At 51.5% G+C, this 22,176-nt stretch overlaps 6 protein-coding genes across 6 annotated transcripts; 3 read left to right on the top strand and 3 right to left on the bottom strand.

Moving 5' to 3' along the window:
* Nucleotides 1-33: 33 nt before the first annotated feature.
* Nucleotides 34-3,140, bottom strand: P170DRAFT_28669 (uncharacterized protein). The gene has a single exon (XM_024843211.1). The coding sequence runs from the start codon at nucleotides 2,763-2,765 to the stop codon at nucleotides 174-176; it is 2,592 nt and encodes an 863-aa protein (XP_024710264.1). The 5' UTR covers nucleotides 2,766-3,140; the 3' UTR covers nucleotides 34-173.
* On the bottom strand, nucleotides 2,938-5,604 carry P170DRAFT_442902 (uncharacterized protein; the record flags this gene model as incomplete). Its single annotated transcript, XM_024850496.1, has 5 exons — nucleotides 2,938-3,701; nucleotides 3,759-3,900; nucleotides 3,974-4,243; nucleotides 4,298-5,420; nucleotides 5,471-5,604. The coding sequence occupies 5 exons, from the start codon at nucleotides 5,602-5,604 to the stop codon at nucleotides 2,938-2,940; spliced, it is 2,433 nt and encodes an 810-aa protein (XP_024710263.1).
* A 548-nt stretch (nucleotides 5,605-6,152) lies between these two features.
* P170DRAFT_470388 (SNG1 family protein) lies at nucleotides 6,153-7,397 on the bottom strand (the record flags this gene model as incomplete). The annotated part of the gene is made up of 1 exon (XM_024852752.1): nucleotides 6,153-7,397. One exon carries the CDS (start codon nucleotides 7,395-7,397, stop codon nucleotides 6,153-6,155), a length of 1,245 nt encoding a protein of 414 aa, XP_024710262.1.
* A 1,129-nt stretch (nucleotides 7,398-8,526) lies between these two features.
* On the top strand, nucleotides 8,527-10,100 carry P170DRAFT_442900 (monooxygenase; the record flags this gene model as incomplete). The annotated part of the gene is made up of 6 exons (XM_024850495.1): nucleotides 8,527-8,613; nucleotides 8,671-8,841; nucleotides 8,907-9,059; nucleotides 9,169-9,249; nucleotides 9,302-9,752; nucleotides 9,802-10,100. 6 exons carry the CDS (start codon nucleotides 8,527-8,529, stop codon nucleotides 10,098-10,100), a joined length of 1,242 nt encoding a protein of 413 aa, XP_024710261.1.
* Nucleotides 10,101-10,864: 764 nt separating this feature from the next.
* P170DRAFT_460931 (Zn(II)2Cys6 transcription factor) lies at nucleotides 10,865-13,339 on the top strand (the record flags this gene model as incomplete). The annotated part of the gene is made up of 6 exons (XM_024851987.1): nucleotides 10,865-11,177; nucleotides 11,265-11,557; nucleotides 11,604-11,684; nucleotides 11,734-12,356; nucleotides 12,419-12,604; nucleotides 12,658-13,339. The coding sequence occupies 6 exons, from the start codon at nucleotides 10,865-10,867 to the stop codon at nucleotides 13,292-13,294; spliced, it is 2,133 nt and encodes a 710-aa protein (XP_024710260.1). The 3' UTR covers nucleotides 13,295-13,339.
* Nucleotides 13,340-19,573: 6,234 nt separating this feature from the next.
* On the top strand, nucleotides 19,574-21,742 carry P170DRAFT_470386 (uncharacterized protein; the record flags this gene model as incomplete). The annotated part of the gene is made up of 1 exon (XM_024852751.1): nucleotides 19,574-21,742. The coding sequence occupies one exon, from the start codon at nucleotides 19,574-19,576 to the stop codon at nucleotides 21,740-21,742; it is 2,169 nt and encodes a 722-aa protein (XP_024710259.1).
* Between the last annotated feature and the right edge of the window lie 434 nt (nucleotides 21,743-22,176).

Genomic DNA, 22,176 nt, shown 5'->3' with positions numbered 1-22,176 from the left:
GGACCTGCGTTTGGACAATGAGGGCTGTGGAGGTGGTTGGGCTTACGCTGATGCTGATGCTGATGCTTATTGGGGCGGCTGGTATTGGTTGGTTGCGGATTGATTTCAATGGGTTTATCTAGTGGGATCCATCGCAAGTCTAGGCGATGCTCCGTCGAATACGTACAAGTACATCAGCAGAAAATCTCATACGCCGGCTCCTGCTCAATCGCAACCTCCACGGGGTATCCTCGTTTGTGGAGAGAATCGACCACCAGAGCTCCCTCGCCCGTCTCGATCATCTCGTCCACTGCGCCGCCGGCGGTCATCAGCAGCTTGCTCTTCACGATGTCCTCCTTCGCCGCCAGACGCTTGCCCATGACGTCGGTGTTTGCAACGCCCATGAAGACAGATCCCACCACGAAAGGCAACTGGCTCTCCCGTTCCAGGTACCCGACGCCAAAGATATCGCGCAGGCAAGGATCGCAGGCCTCGCGGACCCGACGAAGCAGTCGCCAGCAGGACCGATGCAGCGTCAGGTAGTCAAAGTTCATCCCCAGGATCTTCTCCAGATCCTCCTCCGTGAGATCCGTCTGCTGGGACCCGCGGCAGTAGTGGTCCATGAACGTTCGCGAAACGCTGCCCTGCAGCTGCATGATTTTCGGCCCGTTTTTGGATTCGGGCAGTCGACTGGTCTGGCGACGGTTGCGGGCGTAAGACGCCGTCGACCAGCCTATGCTGGGGTTGAATCGTTTGAGATAGTCCTCCGGGTTGTGCGGCGCTTCCCCGACAAAGATCTCATCCCGCCAGCTCATGACCAGCTCCATGTCCTGCCAAGACGGACGGACGAGCCCTTCGCTACAGACGGCGTCGTACAGGTGGGTCGGGTACATGATAGACCCCATGCGGCCTGGAAGGACAGGCTGAGTTCTTGGTAGGAACACTTGAGGCTCTGACTGAACATCCCGCGGAAGAGCGGGTTCCACTTCAGGAACTTGAACATCTCCTCGGAACTCACCTGGAGCTTTGCTTTCAGCTCCTCCACGGGATCCGAGTCCACCCACCAATGAATGTTCTTTAGCGTAGCATGGAACGCCCCATCGTTCTGTTTCGACCATCCCACAATGGAAAGCGAGGAATGGAATTTGAGGTTCTCCAGGATGGAGGCCCCCATGGACCTTGCGGAGGCCTTCAGATCGTAAAAGCCCTTCTTGAACTTGGCCTCGCAGAGCATGGTGAATATCCAGGAAGACCTGAGCGGCGAAAACGAGCCAGATGGGGATTTCATGGGTATCGAACATCAACCGTAGACCCCGAGTGAACTCGTCTTCAAACGTCTGGGAAGGCACCCCTCGGTGGAAGGCGAGGAATTCCGACAGAACCTCCAGCATCACAATCTTGTCTTCTTGATACCTTTCCCGCGCGCTCTTCTTCGACCGGTTGCTGGCCGGGTCAAACGTCCCGTAGTAGCCGGGCTTGTACGGAAGGATGTTGCCAGGCTCGGCCAGGCGGTCAAAAGACTGCAACAGCATGAATGTCGGCATCATTATCGATTCGGCGGCGTCGTACATTCGGAAGTTCAGGTCGTCGCCCGGTCGTTCGCGAAAATTCGGGTCCTCGCCGTCGACGGCACAGGACGCCGCATAGAAGGTGTTGAGCATTTTCGCCGATCCACCGTGCTTGTCAAACAGTTTTTGAACGTCCTCCTGCATTCTCTTGGCGATGTTTATGGCCGTGTTCGTCACCAGCGACACCGTCACCAGGTCGAACAGCCCAAGTTGATATCCCTTCCACGTTCGAAGGATGACCGTTCGAAGGCTGCGGAAGTCCTGCATAAGAAGATCAAAGCCGAGGTACGCCTTTTCCATGTCCTGCCGCAGTTCGGCTTCGTAGTTAACCTCGGGCGAGGCAGTCCCACTGCTAGCCATTGGGGTAACGTCAGGGGCCTGGAGAAACCATTCGGAAGGTTTCTGCACATCGAGACCTTCGAACCTGTTTTGCAAGGTGTTCAGTGGTTCAGCCGGCTGTTCTCCCACCTTCTGAGTCAAAGGGTCTTTCACTTGGTCAATGGGCATCCGGGGACGTAAGACTTCTCGCACATGTTCCAGGACGCCAACGAAGTGGTTGTGCCGGCGCACTTGGGCCTGTGATTCAGCGTCCTGAGACATCTTAGAGGTGACCCGACGACCATGTTTCTGCCGAATGGAGATGGCACAGTCAAGGGCCTTCACAACTGACGCCGGGACTTTGACGGGAGGATTAGAGGCCGCAGCGATGTAATCCGCTAAACTGACGAATTCGCCGAGGGTGAGCTTGCGCGTGAAAACGGGTTTCGAGCGAGAGGCGGTAGTACTCGCCGTTGGAGCAGCAGCAGCCTTTCTATTCCGGGCAAGCTTCCTCGCTTTTCCCTTCAGTCGTTTCAAGGGGGCTGGGGTGGTATTCGCGTTGTTGTTGTCGTTGCTGCTGCTGCTGGTATCGTTTGTGGTGGTGGAGCTAGCATCGATTGTCGGGAGGTCAATTGAGTAGCCACACGACTTGGCGGTGTTTGCCAGCCATGAAGCCACTGTGTCCGTGGCAGCCTTGTAGTGGAAAAGACTGCTGGCGATAAACCCCGCGAGCAATTCGGGTTCAGTGAAGTGCAGCTCGGCGCTGGCAGGATGGTCGTGTTTGCCTCGTTTGAGTCTGGACCCGTGCCGATAAGCTGATAAGGGCGATTGCGCTAACCCCAGAATGGACGTCGAGATGCGCATCTGCTGGACGCTCCATGCCCTCTTGGGTGCCAGCATGACGGCAAACGGACCATTACTATGGGGATTCTCGAGGAATCAGGGGTGACTGGCGAGGAGAAAGCATCAGGGAGCAAGTCGCAACGTCAACCGTGGCGCTTATGCGGCCGGAGCAGGGATGAGGGCGAGTGCGGGGAAGCTCTCGGCGTCACGGGGCCGTGCCTGAGGACATTCACTCACGCAGCCGGGCGAGTACCTGCGCATAGATCTTGCCGATCCCCCATGCTTTCAGCGACCCCAGGATGGAGATCGCTTCGTCCAGGAGTTTGGCAAGGCCAGGTGATGACATGATGCTCCCAACGGCAGGCAGCTTGATTCGACCGCGTCCGGTCTCAACCCAGTCAGTCTGCGCCTGACTCAAGGGTCCAAGAACCACGGTGGGCGCATCAACAGAGGACTCTTGAAATGGCCTGCGCAGTACAGAATAAAGCCACAATACCAATGTGGCCCGGAAGACGAGAATAGGGGTCGAGTAGTGGGCGCAGTAATTAGACCGGGCGATGTCTATCACCCCGGCGGCGTACGCGACCGCGCGCCGCATGCGCAATGGCGAAAGACTCCAGTCGGTTGCAAATCGCGCTGTCTGCTCACTATTCCGCAGGTACTTGACCTTCAAGGCAATAGAGAGCAATGAACCTCGCGGCAGATCATTTATCATCAGTGCGGTATAAATGGTCAGCCGGTACGCTATGCGTGCCCTCAGCTCTAACATCATTGACTTCTCTCCTTCTTCCTGAATGATCACGAGAAGATGTCGGAGTGCCTCAACTGCATTTCGCGTAGGGTGAGAATCTTGGAACTCAAGACTGTGAGTATCATTGACAATGTTCAGAAGCTGCTGGAGAATAGCTTGCTTGCCAAGAACGCCGGTCTTCCTCCAGCTCGCAGTCCAACTACCGCTATCTATAGCCTGACTAAGAGAATGGGGATGTGATTCTGGTGCTCATGTTTGTCAGTGAGGCCATTTTGCCAGTGCATAATACCACGACTGACCTTGACGCAATGAAAAAGTTGCCCAGCTCTCTGCTGTTGGGGCTCCCCAACAATCTTCGGGTTGTGGAAAGGTATTCTGCATCTCATTGACTTGCACTGTGGACGGTAGATCAAAGTGGTTGTGAAATCCTGCCTCGACCAGCTTGATTTCCCGTTAGATCACAGAAGGGCAGGTGATTCAAGGGACCAATCCGTTGCAAGGCGAAGTTACGTACCCATATCACAAATCCAGTACGCCGTCGCCCCTCATCAAGGGCCCAAATCTGCCATTTTTGATCTAGAGACCGATCGAGCTGGGAAATCTTGTCGAACGAGACAATCCTTGTAAACAGGCGCTTGCGACGTGCTAGAGTAGCAGGCAGGGCTTGGAAAATTTCGGCAAGTTCTAGATTCCTCCGATCGCCAGAATATCGCAATGCCAGTTGATTCAGTAGGACGACCTGTGCTAGCCAAAGTTCACGGCTGTACTTGTTTCTGTTTTCGCACTGTATGTAATCCTTTAGCGGCGATCACGGGCTGTTACGATGAATGGGTCGTACCAGATACGTTGACTGCCGTCGCACCATCTCGTGCATAGACTGTGCGCAGTCCTGTGCTTGAGGTAATCCAGAAAACTGGGCGCCAATAGCACTCACTGCGAAAATGAGTAGCCAGTGAGTCTCGGGGGCCCTGAAAGTCGGTTTATGTAAAAAAGGAAACAACGGATGAAAGTATTCGAAGTATAGCTGCACCCAAGAATTAATGATATGTATAGGAGGAAGCCTGAGCTCGACATATCGAGGATACATTGGTGCGTTCTCCATGGTCTCAGCCAGTTGACCCACACTGTCCAGAACAGTCGCAGGTACATCGCTAACATGAGCCAGGTTCTCTTGATCGACTTGCTCGAGAGGAGCGTTCCCCATATCAGGAAAGGACAGGTTTGTGTCCGAGTTGTCAGTAGTCGGTTGATAGTGTCGTGGTTCAAGAGTTTCTCCCTCAAGGGGCGGGGAATGTGCGCGGTCATAAATTTCTTCCACATCTGCAGGAGGTAGCGACATGTTAGGGATTCTCGCCAGTGGAAGGTCTGGTTGCATAGAGGCGGGGAAACCCTCGTTAAAATCATCTATTAAATGGCCGGTATCTAGGATGCCGGGAAATAAGCTTGCATCAAGATCGAGATCTAGAAAACTGCTGAAGTCTGCAGCCTCCGAGTAGAACACTGGTGAGATGTCACAAGTGGTCGGGAGCGGATCAGATACGAGATGGCTGGAACGGTCTTCTCCGTCATCATTGGGCATAGTATCGAGCATCATTGGTGTGAAGTTGGTCTCTCTATGATGAGTGGATGTCTTAGTCGACATCGACGGTGGCGTGGAAACAATTCCAGCTGGGCGGGACGTTTCCATCAAATCTCTCACATGGGTAGATGGCGAAGAATTTGCATCTATTTCCGCGGCAGGATCAGACTGCTGATCCGCCGATGTGCGCTTTTGATGGTGTTCATAGGAGCACTCCGCACTAATCCTTTGACAACGCTGACACGGCTGTTTTCCATTGCAGCGGACCTTGGAAAGATAACACTGGCGGCATGCTTTGGACACCCGACCGCGGTTCCTCACAGGAACGCTTTCATCAGAGACGCGTTGATGGAGTCTGCTATAATGTCGACCCAGAGAATCTCTTATACAACTTGTTAGCCTGTTATATTTCAAACGCAAGACAGTACAAACAATCTAGCGAAGTGCTTGCCACACTCCGTGCAAGAAAATGGCTTCTCTTTGGAGTGGGTAAGAAGGTGGCGTTGGTAGTGTCCAGGTCGCTGAAAAGAGGCATTGCACACTTCACAGTGCAGATAAGCTGCCATTGTTAGGAGTCAGAAGGACAGAGCATTGATCCATGCAATGGATAATATGATGTGACCATTTTAGAGGGTTGACGAATGATGGTGTTTCCACCTTCCGCTTCTCGCCCTGTCGTCCGAATGGACCACGTGACAAGACTGGGCCCTGACTGAGCGACATCTTCAAACACGCCTTATGGCTGTTTTGGTAGAGATGTTGCATTATGATGCTATTTAATTTCTTAAATTAAAAAGTAGCATTTGAGGCTCTTATCCACGGATTTCATGGAGGTTATTGCCGAGCTAATGCTCGAGTTTACTATACAGTGGCGACTTCCAAGAGCCTATAAAGTATTTATCAAAACCCATATATTAATTCTCATTATAACAGTAAAGAAAGGGAGAATATCACTGTGGAAACAACTATAATTCTATTGATGATATTAAAAGCGAGATAGAATGCCAGACCACGAAACTCAAACGTGCAAGACGATGGGATAGTCAAAGAGCGAGGCCGTGATCTGGAATCCTCCGACCCATGTCCCTAGGTATATAAAGCAACGCCAGTAAATTCAATGAATCTTTTCGGCTGCTTCATCTGGAGTACCGACCCTGCTGTCCGAGGCACTAGGACCGAATCGTGAAACCTTGACTCTCCTCGCCATGCCTCCCAGAAACAGGGCCAAACCAACAACCCACCAAGAGAAAAGGATAGGTAGCGAGCGATAAAGGTAAGGGTTGCAGCCATCTGTCCAAATATCGACTAGCACTTGATACAGCTCGTAAGCGGGGAGTGCGTAGCCCAAACGGTAAAAGCCAGGAGATAGATCGAACGGGCTGATGGTGCTGGAGACATTGAGAATAATCCAAGTCAAGATGAAAAAGGACGCGAATTGAACAGGAATGACGACCAGTGCGGCGTCAATCATCAAAAAGTATGCGTGCATAGCCAACCAGATGGCCATCCATGTCAGCCCAAATTGATTGGAACTTACTTCCCAATTTTCCCGGAAAGCCCAGATATATCCGCTCATGCAGAGGGACGCGACGAGTGTGTAGCAAAGCGACACAGACAGCCGAAAGCCGACGTTTGCTCGGAGAGAAAGCTTTTGGAAGATGTTGAACTGCTGTGAAAGACCGTTCAACGCCATAATAAAGAAGAATTGCTGAAGGATTGGCATGACCATGGAGACAGTGTTGTAGTAAAAGCGAGGTCCCTGGGTCGTGGGCATAATGTTGATTTCGGTCGCAGAGATCGGGTCGAGCAAGATTTGGCTAATAGACTCGTCGGTTGTGTCAATGGCAGACATCATCTTCGTGCCGTTGATATTGTTGTAGGCCATCCTCGTGGCCTGTACTAGCATCTCAAGACTGGAGTATACCGTCTGGGCATAGGCGGAATACTTTGCTTCGTTCCAAACATATGTCAATGCCTCAGCATTATTGTAAGATTCTGCGGCATCACTGGAAGTAAGAGCGGCAGACAATCTGGAAGATGCATCCGAGTTTGCAGTAATGGCTCCCCAATAGGGTCCCCTGCACACGGCCTGGCGCACACTCGTTATGGTAGGGTACTCGGCCGCTGGGTGTTGGCGAAGAGTTGGGAATCCCGCTCCTTCTAACCCCTGGTAAGCGGCAGTGACGGAATTGCCAATCACGTCTTGGTCAAAATCCACAAAAAGGATTTCCATTTTGCTGATCCGGAGTGACTCGTGATATGCAGTTCCATATAAATAAGACATGTTGGCGAGGAAGAGGAGCTGGAGGGAGACGAAAGCTCCAGTCGCAGCAATTAGGAAAGGCTTAGGGAAAGGCATTTTGAAAACCGTACACTAGGTCAGAGAAGTGATGCAAGTTAGCAATTTGCATTATTAGTATCAGGTCTATAATTCACTTACCCAAGTTTGCAGTGGGGGTTCACGGTTAACTGGAAGAGCGTCGGATGGGAAAGAAACAGAGGATGGCCATGAACTATATACCAACAAGAAAGCCCGGAAAACTGGCCTCATTAGGAAAAAGCCACTCTCGGGCCCGAGCCGATCAACTCCTGACTTCTGGGATGCCAAATTCCTCTATCGATGCTTGTCTACGGGGTCGAACCACATTCGATTTTGCCACTTGCCGTGTGCCCTGAGGAGGGTACAGCTACCAGAAGGGAAAAGCAATTACGGCGTGAATAAAATGATTCTCTGGCACTATCTGACGAGCCTTACCGGGAGTCAAAATTCTCGAAGATCCTAATGCATAGATTGAGAAAGTCGAATATGGGACCATATCGGCTCGGACTTTGCCCACACGACCACAATTCTCGGATGAACCACACCGGCTCGGGATTTGTACCACACAATCGTACTTCACAACTAGGAAATTCGAGGAGAAAAGTCTGAAGATCATCATTAAATAATTGGTGGAGCTTGGAATGGGGACTTTCTAGCAGGGTATTTTGCTTGAGTGCAGGGCTCGAGGGCTAGTGATGCATCTTCGGCCGAAAAATGTAGGATACTTCGTACACCGGCCAGAAGGACCATAAACAGCAACGCATTACCTGCGCAATGAATTGCATTGAAGATTAAACTCTTGAAGAATCCTACGGAGCATTCTCTAAGGTCTCGATAATGATATATCGTGAGGGTCTTCAGGAACCAAGAGAGCCGAACCAGGGTGGGTATTTTAGACGTGGAGCTCTTTTGATTTTTGTAACATTTGCGGCGTTAACTCTTAGCGACATAAAATAGTCGGTGGAGCAAATGGATTTATCAATCATGATACGGTAACGGGAAAAGGACATGAAACTGAGTGGGAATTTCCTGAGCAGGGTTGGGAACAACGCTATATCTATAAAGTGACTGGTTGTCCCTTCGAGAAACACTCCTTTTCGGCTCAAATAATAACGCCAGAACTACATTCACAGCTGCCTTTCACGTTATCTTGCGAAGATTTCTCAACATGCCCCTCAAGGTTATTGTTGTCGGTGCTGGTCTGGGAGGCTTGGGGGCTGCGATTGCCCTGAACCGATCTGGCCATGAGGTCCAAGTTTGTCTTACTCTTGCAAATTATTTTTTTCTTCGTGGACTCATTGGGAACTTCTAGGTCATTGAGCAATCCGGCTTTCTCAACGAGGTGGGAGCAGCTATTCACATGGCTCCCAATGCCACCCGCGTTCTACGCTCATGGGGGGTCGAGCTCGAAAGCCTGCGACCTGTCCAGTGTAATCATCTAGACGTGTGGGATGCGATGGGCAATCATCTTTGGACGCCTGCTGTTGGTTCCATCCAGTGCGTGTGATCCATGATGTGGGATAGTGGCTAACAACTATGCGTTGATAGGTGACCAAAGAGCTTCAGAAGTCACTGGATATCTCGGACGACTGGGTATTGGCCCACCGCGTTGACCTGCATAATGCTCTGCGCGTTGCGGCCAGACGAGAAGTCAATGGTAGAAAGGTCGATATTCAATTATCCTCGCGGGTTGCCTCAGTTGTAAGTCGTATACTACTCATATCCTTTTGCCGACACTTCGGTCTTAACGAAGGTTGGACTAAATGTCTTTGAACTAACGCCAAAAACCCGTCTACTCGGTACATCACAGGATTCTGAAAACGGAGTCGTTACGCTCGAGAACGGAATGACCTACACGGGTGACCTGATCATTGGCGCGGACGGAATACATGTAAGACTCCCGAGTACGATGACCGGCTTCTCTGGCTCACAGCAAGGACCAGTCTAAATCCGTCAGCGGTGTCACTGGCGAGGACGAAAAGAAAGAAAGCACCGGACAAAATTGTTTTCGGCTCATGGTTCCTGTCTCAAAAATGCGTGCTAATCCTCTGACCGCATCTCTGGTCGATAAGATCGGCTTGGATGGCGTGCATGCGTTCATTGCACCAGATCGACGTTTGGTAATTTACCCGTGTCGCGGAGGAGAGCTCCTCAATATCGCAGGTATTCACCCGTCTGATCCCTCGTCGGAGGCTAGGGACGCATCCTGGCTCGATTCCGGTAGTATGGACCATCTGCTTGAGACATATAAAATGTTTGGTCCAGAGCTCCAGGAGATGTGCCGCCTCGCGGAGGACGTGAAATTATGGAGTCTGGCATCACGTCGCCCTCCTTCGAGCTTTGTCAAGGGCAAGCTCGCGCTAGTTGGTGACGCTGCGCATCCCACCCTTCCTCGTAAGATTCCGCTCCTACCTCGAGAGACATGCCTCTGACATTTTGATAGACCAGGGTCAAGGGGGCGCACAGGCGTTTGAGGATGGCGCGGCTCTTGGAGCAATTTTTACCCAGGACACAACGCCGGAGCAGATTCCCCAGCGGCTGGAGTTATATAATAAGATCCGCTATGACCATGCAGTGACAGTAATGATGATGTCCAAGACGCACGAGGAGCGTCGTGGAGAAATGCTGGACGAACTGCGCCAGTATGTGCCCGACGCCGAGATTCCGAAGAGTATGTTCACCTTTACCTGGGGCTCTGATCCTGCTCAGGAAGCTTCAGATTTCCTGATAGCTGCAAATTGAATAATCAGAGCAAGCCAGAGCAGGGGAAATGAAGGTTGCTACCAATGGTCGTTAGGCATTGCTGCTGCGGATATTGACTCGGAATGCATTTGTGGTTGAACAATAGCCAATATCCAACCATATTTATTAATCCATGGCCCGAATCAAAAGTTTTATTGGTCTGAATTATACACGGATACCTTTGCTCCGCTGAGATGAAGGTTTCCCACAGCCCAGTAAGCGTTGAGCACCTGTTGGCTACATAATGAACTCTTATGCTGTACAATCCATCATTAGACGATCAGAGTGGAGTTCTCTCGAAACGGTCGCCCCTCCAAGGGATGTATCATTGGTTGAATTAAGGGATAGGCCCTCGATTTGTTGCCAATCATGGGAATAGCGCGACACTAAATGACTTGTCGTCTCCGCAAGGGCAAATCAGAAAGAAAGACTATGTCATGGACCAACAAAGAGGGCGGAACTGGCGGAAGGAGGACTGGTTCTGGGGGGCCCAGCCATCATTGTAGGCAGAAAGGAAGAAAAAAGACGGGCGAAGGAGCGGAACACGAGAGAAAGAGCTGACTGATTCGGTTTAACGGGACCTCGGCCTGTTTAGCTCTGCGATTGACGGTTCTTATTGGGTGAAAGTAGGAGATCCCCACTGCCCCATATACTTTATTTCCCCGCCTTATTCGTAAGGAAGAAAGGAGTTCGACTCGCCTTCATTTCCTCCATCCCGCCTCCCCCGGATAAGAACTAGTCCAACCTGCAGCATATCCTCTACTATGGCGACTACTTCGATTTGGGAGGCTCGTCGTCGACACGCGGAAGACAATTATAGACCAGCCAGAAGACGTGCTCCACGTGCCTGTGACCACTGCCATGACCGCAAAGTGCGGTGTGATGGCTCAATCAATGGATTCCCTTGCACTAATTGCCGCTTGGATGAGTCCACCTGCTCTGTTCGACCAGGCCTGGGTAAGAAAATCGGCGGGAAGCAATTGTTCAAGGCACGCCCCAGAGAACGTATCGCCTGTGCCTCCGTCGGCGAGGCACAAGCGTTTGATAGGCTTTCGTCGCAGAAGAGTTCAATAAACAGTATGTAGAAGCATCCTCTGTTTAAAGTTAGAAGGTTTTGTATCAACGCCTACTTCGACAACCGACTAACTGTACTTACACGCGCAGGTGCATTTACTAATGCGCCCCTACCGTTCTCCTCATACACCTTTCTCAAAGCACCCGGATTGAAGCAATTGGGCCCGGTTGAATTGTCATTTCTCGAGTCGCAGGGGTGTCTGCAAATGCCAGCCAGACATGTGACGGATAGCTTCGTTCGCAATTACTTTTTATATGTGCATCCATGTCTCCCGGTGATTGACGAAGCTGCTTTCTGGAGGCAATATCAATGCTCAAGCACCAGCCAAGACGAACGCATTTCCCTTTTGGTCTTTCAATCAATGCTATTTGCTGCGAGCAGTGTATGTGATGCCCCTCTTTAGATCTGTCCAATGCTTACCTGGATAGTTCATACCGATCGACGTCGCCAAGCAATGTGGCTACGATTCTCTTATCTCCGCACGAGATGAGCTATATAGGAAATCTAAGGTACATAAGCCTTCTTCCCCAGAATTTCGGTAACTGACATTGTTCAAAGCTTCTATACCGCAGCGGCGTTGAATGTGACCCATTGGCTATCGCTCGATCGGCTCTACTGTTAACCTACTATACCTCAGACACAGAAATAATCGCAAACTCAAGATGGTTGCGCATCGCAATCAAGAATGCCAGAAGCGAAGGCGCTGATCGCTACTACGCCCCTCAAGTTCGAGGGTCGAGAAAACAATCCGACCTAAAAAGAGTTTGGTGGTGCTGTCTTATACGCGATCGGATCATATCTCTTGGGATGCACCGCCCAATCCAAATCACTCCTTCAGAATTCGATGTTCATCAACAGGGCCTTACAGTTGAGGATCTAAAAGATGAAGTGTTCTACTCGGAAGTGTACCGACCAGAGACCAAATCCGCTCTATGCCAAGTATTGTCTAGTCTGTGTCATTTTGCCGTCACGGTCACCAAATTGCTCACAATCATGTATCCTGCTGAGCGGGGGGCATCTATGAAAGCAGAGGGACACGATCGCGTACTGGCAAAGTTGGAGGAGGCCAAATCGTCTTTGTTGCAATGGGAACTCGATTGGATGACGCCCATGAATGACAAAGATTGCTACCTGCATTCGTCACTCGTACTTAATACCAATCTTGTTGCATTATATTATCAGTAGGTTCTTCCTTCGTGGATGCTCAACCTTCGGATATGTGCATGTGCCTAACAGATACCAGGTCAGCTCGTATAGCGCTTTGCAATCATAAGTGCCTTATGATTAGCGACACCAACTACCCAGAGGCCGCCGACCAAGAGCAATTGGGATTTTGCCGGACAGAGTTGGTGCGAGCGATCAGCTCAACGGCAGAGAGAGTAAAGCAGCTCCTTACGAATGGAGTTGCGGACAAGCTTCCGATCAGCGCGTAAGTCCCTGCCCAGCCATGTTTCACAGAGCAATTGTTGAACGACTCGCCAGCGTCGCATATACGATGTTACCTCAGATCCTGCTCAGCGTCAAAACGCAACTTTCACGAGTCCCAGAAGACAAGCAAAGCCACGAGGTAACGTTGGTCTTCTTCATGGAAGTCAACCGCCATTATAGTTTCCGATACTATACGAAGCGTGTGCTGGCGGTCACCTCGGCCGCGCTTCAACTCTGTCAGCAATCTGCCATGTCGAATACAGACACCGATTCAAGCACCATGTTGAGCTCGGACGGCTTTTTCGACCTATTTGAGCTCCGCCTGGCGGAGTACACGCGACTCCTTCGATATATTGATGAATGCTTTTTCATGCAGGACAATCCCGACGAAGACAAGCCATTGCCCATAACCGGCATTGGAGCATCCGGAGATGACATGCTGCCGCTTCCGTCGCTGGCGGAGCCCGATGATTCTCCCGAGGCATCTACACCGGCTTGGATGGAAGCGATGGAAATGTCCTTCTTTGGATCGGGAACACTGGACGCGTTGCCCTCTTCAACGCCAGAGGGACTGGTCGTGTTGCCATTCGAAAGTCCGGATAGTTCACAGCCTGAACGTGGTGGGCCAGGACATGACAAATCAGAAACTTCGCCCGAAGTACTGGAATGTTTACAACTGCTTGGTGAATAACGGGCAGATCAGTCGGGAGACAATTCCCTTAGCATATCCTAGCAATAAACGACATCTCCTGATCAGAAAAAAAAAAAAAAAAAAAACGAATACAAAGCATGACTCTCAAGCCCAAACAGCCGTTAAACCAGCTCTCAACGCATCATGCAACCGAAAAGCTCACGATAAGTGTAGTTACTCCGTAGTCCGACGAAGTGGAGTCGGAAGGACGGAGCAGACTCCGTAAAGATAGTTGTACTGCCCCAAGCAACCATCGGAAACGCTAAGAAAAGGGAAAGTAAACCCGGCCACGATAACCAGGCAACCAAACCAAGGCGTTTTTTTTTTTTTACCCCTTCCCCTTTCACCTTTCCACGTCCCAGCCCCCCTGTTCCTGACTCCCTGTATTATCCTGCCTAGTGTCCAACACTAGAACCGAGTAGAAGACTGGAATTGAAATCGTGCACCTACTTGAGTATAGTACTAACAGTACCTACTTCGTACGTCCTTACAAGTTGGCAGCACTCCGTACGGCGTCTGTCTTATCCCTGCGTAGCGCGGCTGTGCCAATATTAGCAGGATTACTAAGTAAAGATTCCTCAGCCTCAGGCCTTCACGGGGGAAAAAATAACCATTCGCGATAAAAATACACACCTACCTCAGGTAAGTAAGTACGGAGCAGGTACGGAGACTATCTAAGATGAGGCGCAAGAACTCAACCCGAGCGCCCCAGCCAGCAGCGCTGCAGGCAACGCGCAGCATCAGCCTCCAGCAAAGCACAGCACAGCACCGCACGCAGAGGCTTGGAAAAGGAGAAGGACCAAAATAAAAATAAAAAGGAAATCGTAGATCCGGACCCATTATTCTGGCGCAGTTAGACTGCCCTGGAGTGGGTAAATATAGCCCAGCCCATGCGGCAGCAAATCAGCAGCAATAAAAAAAAAAGAAAAAAGGATCGTGTTTGCCTATCAGTAATCAGTATCAGCCCTCCGGAGTAGCTAGCTAGCTGTTCGACCGACCCTGAAGGAGATTCAGATTCAGGTTCTCCTGGACGGTCACCCTTACCCAGCCGACCTTAATTTTACGGTTGGCACCGAGTCACTCCGGCGGGTAGATGAGAAAGGGGTAAAGTTCAGAGTGCGCAGCAGGAGGTGTTACGGGGAAGCTCAAACTGCCTCCTGGGGGACTCTGGAAAATGGTTCGGCAGGTCTCAGCTGGTCACCACTACCTACGCATATACTGTTGAGACTGTTCAGGGACATAGCAAGGTACCTCTCTCTCTCTCTACCTTGGTAGTCTCAACTCAAGTAAAGTACAGTAAGCAAAGAACCAACATTGTCGACGAGAGGGCAGTAATTGTGACTGCGATCATCTCCAATGACCACAACGGCAAGTCAAATCGAATACCTAGGTAGCATCCACGGATATCTACGATGATGTAGCTACCTACCGAAGGAAGAAGGATGCGTTGGCACAGGAGGCCGCGAATTTCCCGTGGTTTGTCCTGCGGTATCGAAATGGAGCCCGTAAGCTTAAACCGGTAAGGTATCTGGTATCTACCAGTACCTTACGGCAGGTAATACCAATACCTACCAATACCTCTCGATCACTGTACGGTCGGATCCCTCGCATTGGTAGGGCCCACCAATGATGAATTTCCCAGCCAGCCCTCACAAAGGCAATAGAAGGAAGAAAAAAAAAAAGAGGCTTAAGTCAAATCCTCATCCGGTGCTCCAGACAAGACAAAACTCTATTGGAGGGTGGGACAGGGTGCGTCCGGTTGAGCGAACGAGAGGTACCGAGTGTAGGTGACATCGTGTAAGTGTAACCTCCTCTGCCGGACAGACGGTCAGAGGACCATTGAGGACGGAGGGAGTGATTGATGGATGGGGAATAACCAAGTGACTACAGATACAGTGCTCAGTCTCTGGACGGAATGGGGGGAGGTCTGCTGGCAAATCTAGATTCTCTATCCATCCATCCCTTCCCGGAAAGGAACGCCTAAATGTTAAATGTTCCCTGAAGAGGGGGCAGACGAGAGTATGAGAGTACTGCGTAAGAGAGAGAAAGAGAGAGAGTGTGTGTGTGCCTATCGACGACGGGGGATTTTCCGTTCTTCCTTACTTACGGGGTCAAAGTGTATTCCGCACCGATCGGTCATTTCTCGAGGCAAATAGGAAGTTAAGAGGTCAATCCGTAGGTCGGGGCTGCAATCATCCATGCAGGGCGACCTTTTCCCATGACACTTGACAAGAGCAGGAATGACTTGTAGGTGGCGAATTCAGTCCGCAGATTCGCCTCCGACTACGTTGCGATGATTCCTGCGTATATTAAGTATCACCCCAGTATGGTTGGTTTTCCGGGCAAAGATCTCACTCATCCACTTCGAAACACGTGGATTGGCCGCCAATGAAGCGTAACACGAAGTCAGGGCGTGCCCCAGTCTGCCCAGTTGGTCGGCGATGACTGGCAAGATACGAAAGCTGAGCATTCCGAGGGGGTGTTGTTTCGCGTTGCTTTTCTCGAGGATCTGAGAGCAATAATACCATTGCCATCTGCATGATTTAACGGCCGAAGAGTACCCAAGCTGACCAGATTACCGGATGGAGCCAAGGACTTCGAACTAGAAGTTTAGAGTCCCTGCTCCCCTGTACTAGGACTGTATGACTACCTCCTACCCAGGTACTTTGTCTGTTTCCTGCGCCGTAAGGTACGGGTGACTGGCTCTGACTCGGACTGAATGTACAGTCGAATTACCCCTCTCATCTGGTTCGAGAAGAGATATCGTTTCCCTGACCTTGCCCGGTTAGTCGATTTTAGTGCACATTCCTCCCCACCTCCTTCTTACCTTCTTACCTTTCAGGGTCCCCGCTGCTTATTCGAATGGGCCGATGGATTTTGGTCCGTACCCTAGGAAACAGATACCCAAGGGAGTAGGTAGTTACTCCTACGCCGTCGTACTAGAGTCGGGGCCGGAGAGGGGGGGGACGGCATCAGCTCGTCGGCTAAATGGATGTGTATAACGACGCAGAGTAGGATGGGGAGATCCTAATAAGAAGTCCATGCCTGAGAGCGACAGAATCGAGAGAGAAAAAGAAATTACTGGCCAGGGAAATTCACAGCCAGTCAGTCCTCGCGAACTACGATTGCCCAGCTAAATAGTGTAAAATGTGACCATCCCTTCATTACTGGCACGGAATGATCGCAGCCAAAAGGTTGGCCCCCTCAGGTCCAGGCAAATCGGAAGCGACGATTCCTGCTCTCTTGGGCTTTACCTTTTTTTTTTTTTCCTTCTTGCTCATCTCCCACTCTTTTCTGCCAGGGCCACCAGGCTATTTATTTGATTTAGCATCGAGCTACTCCGTACAATGCGGCAGGAGTCGGCGATGGGCTCCGTGCGAACAATGTAAGACGACGAGGGAATCGTCCTCATCCAATGGTTCTGCAGTGGAGAGAGATCAACCGGTTGGTTTGTTTCGGTTAGATCCCGGCCGACTGTAAATGTAGCCTGTGACCGGGATCGTCCATCTGGTCCGGAGGAGTTCTTCGACGCGACGACATCGATTCAAGAATGTGTGTCCATCCATCAAATCCAGTCGTCGAGTCCAATGGGATCAATAAATCGACAGGTATTATGTACGGGCCACCGGAGATTCCGTAACCGGACGGCCACCTACGTGATGTGGCTGTCTGGGTGCCGAATATCTCCCCTTCCCTCTCCGATGCTTTCTCCGCACCCTCTAGCGGCGAGAACGAGATGCTGCTGCTGCTGCGAGACGATGCAGAGCTGGCCATCTTGCATTTTCTTACCTGGCGGTGGGGAACATCGATGGCTCGCGCGTCAGACCGAAGGCAGGGTACCGTACAGACAACCAGGTAATCATCATAATAATAGTAATCGTACCTAGTAAGAAAGGGAAAAGGAGAGCAAACGGTCGAGGCTGGTTCTCGGACGGGTGATCTCCCGTCACCCTGAACCGGTGATTCTGACGCTGATCCGGTGACGGTTGCGAACTTGGAATTTGCCCTTTCGGCCTGGGGTCCGACAGGGTCATATTCATTATTCTGAGGGTGATAATAACCATAAGACAAATAAATATAAATGTCAATATTATAGAGTTAGTCTGGACGGGGCGTCCAGGATGCTAGCGAGGGTGTGAAGATGCAAGGCAGGACGGGATAATTCGCTCGACGGATTAATTACCGAGTTCTTCAGGTATTGTCATTTGTCACCTCAGTTGACCCTCCATAAGGGATTCCCTGGTTCCCCTCCTTATTAATGGAGAACCATAACGACCCAGGTACTCACTCACAAGGACTCTGAATCCCCAATTATTCAGCAATTGACTGATGACTCCGGAGGGACCCTCATTTCCGGTGGTGTACCGGCATGACTGGCTGTGCCTCTCCTGTCACGAGCGGACGCGGTGGGGGCAGGCAGAGACAGGCAGCGACAGGGCCAGCCTCCCGTAATTACTGTCAGATACCGGGTCTGGTACCGACCGACCCAAGGGAACAAAGGGCAAGTGATGATGTTATATTCTTGGAACAATCAGGGTGGCAGAATCATCCCCTCTTCCTTGTTCTTCTGCCGTTCAGTAGTGCCTTGGTGAGGGACTACTCTCTCATTCATGAATCATTAACCTATGGATTCATGAATTCCTGAATCCATTCATCCATTATCCGGTATTGCCTTCCAGTGATTCCATTCATCCCCTTTGCCTCGAGTGTCATACACATCACAAAGAATGGGTCCGACAAGAGGCAGACAACGTTCTCCTGGCCCTCGATCCAGGATCCGATCGATCGGTGGTAGGGATCAGTTAGTGTTCCAGAATTCGGCCGCAGCAGCAGCGGCCCATTGTCCGGTCTTGACTTGTCCGCCTGTCATTTATTCATGCGAATGGTTACCTTAATTGAAAATGCAAATGCAAATGCGCCTCCAACCCAATCACATCTAGTGCAGGTAAAGGGTACCCAACTGCTGGCGTCCGTAATACCGCAACTTATTTGGATTTGGGATTGGGGATTAACTTATTAAGTTACTTTCCCTCTCTCGGACGTGACTCCATACGGTACGCGGTCGTCCCGTACTAGTGGCCGTACTATGCTTTCTCCCCTTCCGAGTCTGATTCTTCCGCAAAGTAACCTTCTGTATGCCACACCGAGCAAGTGGACACGGAGAAGTAGATACTCAGTCCACCCCTCCTTGTGAATTGTCACGGTATACAATGAATATCGAGACATTGAACACATTTGAAAGAAAGGAGAGAAAAAGAGAGAAAGGAGAGAAAACGACCCCTCTGCAATAACAAGGGACGAAATCAAGTCCATTGTCCATGATTCGGGTCCCCGTCGGGTTCGACAGACATAAATAACGCCCGAGTCAGTCGACTCGCACGGGAAAACCTCCTATTACGCCGCCATACGTACACGCTGAATTCCTGATTCCTGCCCTCTGAATCTGCCTTCTGAGAAGGACCGGAGCCCGTAGTGCAGGAGACGGTAACAATCGGAGTGCAGTTAAATAAATTAATCCTAGAGGAATCAGATCATTCCAGTATTATTACGGAGTCCTGATCTTGATTTTACTTTTATTTTGTATTTTTTTTTCGCCTGGGGGTTAATTATCCATTCTTACTGCCGTGATTATTATTCTTAGCTTGAACCTCTAGCGGGCCTGACAACGCTGCGTTCTCCTTGGGACCCAGAAAGAGGTACCCTGAACGATACCATACCGCTGCTTTGCTCCCCACTCCCGTCCTTCGCCGTCCTCGCTCTCCGCTCCAAGGCCAGGCCGCCTTACACTCTCGTCCGGCTTTCGTTTGGCATCATCTCACTCTCTCTTTCTCTTTCTCTCCCTCTTTTTTCCTTTCTCTTTCCTTACTCTTCCCTACCCACCCTCTTCTTTCTTTTCTTTCCTCCTCCCCCCACTACACCACCCTTCTCTCTTTCCGAATCCCGACTGTTTCTTATTGAGGCCCTCCCCCCAAACCTTGCCCTACTGCCATGGGTTTGGGTGCCTCTCGGATTCCGGTTGCTCTTCCTTATGCAAGCTCCCTCTTTTGCTCTCCTCTGTTCTCCATTGCTTGATCCTATGGCACGGAGTTGCAACCCGGCCTCCCGTGCATTCGGCCACTGACCCGCAGCTTCAACGCTGCTTCCCGTCCTTGTTCTGGACCCAAGACAATTCATTCCCTCAATTCCTCGTTCCCTTCCGAAGATCGGACGCTCCGTGCAACCTGTGCTCTCGCTGTTTACCACCCTCCTCGTTGCTCCTCCCACCCTCCCGTCGTCCTCATGCCGGCACTGGACGTTCCCGAGACCGGGTTGTCTCTCTGCAGAGACAACCCTGCCGGTAAACCTCCCCAGATCATGCGGTTGAATCTGGCCCAGAACACCCTCGACGACCTGATCCAGACTTTACGAAACGACAAACCCGCCCGAGTTCGCCTAGGGAAGCATCCGGCTCTCTACTACGGCTCCAAATCCCAATCGTTCCACTCCTTCGCCGAAACGCTTCCCTCCGAGATCTACCGCGGGAGCTCCGCTGACAAAGAGAACCTCTATTTCACCGGCGTTCTGAGCCACAGCTTGGAGGTGGAAAAGGCTAGGGAGGCGACCGCGGCCACCGACCAGGCCTTGGCCAACCTTGAGCAGAGCCTGAACGCTTTCGAGAGAGGGAAGGAATCCAGGAAGACTCATCTGATTGAAGATGTCCGGGCTTTGCGAGCGGGTGACGGTCGGTCCGCCAGCGGGCGCCAGGCTGCGCTCTTGGCCGGCCGATCCTCGAACAAATCTGAATTGGAGAAAGACCGGTTGCTGAAAAACGGTGCCTCCAATCGCTCTCTGACCTCGAGCCCTGCTCTGGGTGTTTCTCGTTCGCCCACCTCGATTCCTCCCCTCACACCTACCTCCGCTCCGCTCCCACAAAACAAAGATCGCATTCGCCTCGACGCCCTCAAGACTCCCTTCGTTCACCTTCTCGCCGTTCGTGCCGTTTCCACCAAATTCCTCGCCCGCCAGACCCGGGCGTCTCCAGAGGACTGCGAGGCCCTAGCCCAGCAATACGGCGTCAAAAACCGAATCAACCCGGAGAAGTTTGACCTCAAGGACCGAACCTATAAAGAGCTGGACGTGTGGAAATTCCCATACCCTTCCCAGGAAGATCGCCAGGAGGCCATTGAGAATGCGATTTCGGCATTTGACCGTTTGCGAATCTCTCGCACCGACAAGCTTTGGCAGACGCTTCTCCCCAAGGAAGAACGCGGCAAGGGCAAATGTCTCTCGCGGCTGAACTTGCAGACGGGTCCGAAGAAGAAACCGGAGACCCCTAGGATCCAAGTGCAAAGCGCCGACGACGCGGGCAAGGAGGGTTACACCACCGGCGCGGACACCGATCGGACCGGTGCAAGTGGCCCTACCGCCAAAAGAAGCGCAGAGCCCACGTCCGCCCCCAAGCCCACTGCGGCGACACAGAAGAAAAAGGTTGCCGAGAAGGACGCCGCCAAGAAGCCTGCCACCAAGAGCAAGACTGCGGGCAACAGCACCTTGACTGGTCGGATTACCAAGAAGGCCGAGAAGAAGCCGGTGATCAAACCCGACGGCAAATTCAAATCGGCAGAGTATGTCAATGATTCGGACGACGATGATACGGACATTCCAGATGCGCCACCGGTCGAGAAGCCTAAGCTTGAGAAGGCCAAGCCCAAAGCCAAAGCCCCCAGCAAGCCGATCGACACCACCCCCCGTGATTCTTCCCACGCTCCAACGCCCAAGGTGGAGGCTCCCGAGGTTCCACCGTCCAAATCCGAGTCTTCGCAGATCTCCAATAAATCCGTCTCGTCGAAGAGACTGCCATCTTCCCGGGGCCCCGGCCAAAAGTCTCCCCAAAAGCCCTCGCCGCTTGGCTCTTCGCCCCCAACCAATGCCTCCGAGCTGCAGAACCGCAGTCGCTCTTCCAGTCAAAACAACACCAGCAGCTCTTCGTCCTCTTCTCCGTTGATCACGCAGGTCGCCAAGACCAAGCAAGCCACCAAGACGCTGCCTGCCCCCGCAAAACTGGTCAAGACCAACGGAGTTGTGAAATCGACTCCGACTCCGGTGGCAAACCCTTTGAAGCGGAAGGCAGAGTTGGAGCGGCCAGCGGTGACTCGACCTCTCGCGGCCGGACGGACCACTGGAGACTTGGAGCACAAGCGACGACGGGCTGTGAGCACGTCGAGCGGCAGCACCGGCAGCGCATCACCTCCCCTCAGCCGGGAGATCCTTTTCCAGCAGCTGCGGGACAAATCGCAGCTGTTCAAGCAAAACTATGCCAAGTACCGCACGTTGCATGATTCCATGGCGTCCCATCCAGACCCTCCGCGGGCGGACGTGGAACGTTTGCAAAGGCAGCACGCCAAATTGCAGCGCATGAAAAAAGAGATCTGGGACGAAGACCGTCGTCTCCGAGACCGGCTATCATAATTTCCGCGTGGCTCGTCCGGTTTGTTTCTTATTAATTGTATGATTTTGGACAGCTTCGGGTATCCACGGAACCGATTTGCATTGTTTTCCCATTTGATTGCATAATTTAGCATGACGAAGCCACATATATCTCCCCCATGCTTCGAGGAGTTTTCTGATGGATATGTTTTTCCTTTTTTTACATATTGATGTTTTTCCTTTGTCTGATCCTTTTGCATAATCGCATCTTGTCACTTTTATACTAGCCAAAACATGTGCATGTAATCCAATCAATCAAAATTTAGAGATCTATCACCATCACGCAAGGAAGGCTTTCCTGCAAGGGGGCTTTGACGCAGGCCAACTATCAATCTTTTAGGGTTCAAACCCCGGTACTTTGTTAGAATTTCTCGTATTCCGACGTAATCCAGAGTAGGCCATTGTCTTTACCTCCG

The sequence above is a fragment of the Aspergillus steynii genome, assembly GCF_002849105.1.
Source record: "Aspergillus steynii IBT 23096 chromosome Unknown P170scaffold_1, whole genome shotgun sequence".
Lineage (NCBI taxonomy): Eukaryota > Fungi > Ascomycota > Eurotiomycetes > Eurotiales > Aspergillaceae > Aspergillus > Aspergillus steynii.
The sequence above is the reverse complement of the archived record's forward strand: the minus strand, read 5'-3'. Positions and strand labels throughout refer to the sequence as shown.

Bases quoted from the DNA above. Each gene is read 5' to 3' on its own strand.
- P170DRAFT_28669 (XM_024843211.1), bottom strand. From the start codon at position 2,765: ATGCTGGCACCCAAGAGGGCATGGAGCGTCCAGCAGATGCGCATCTCG.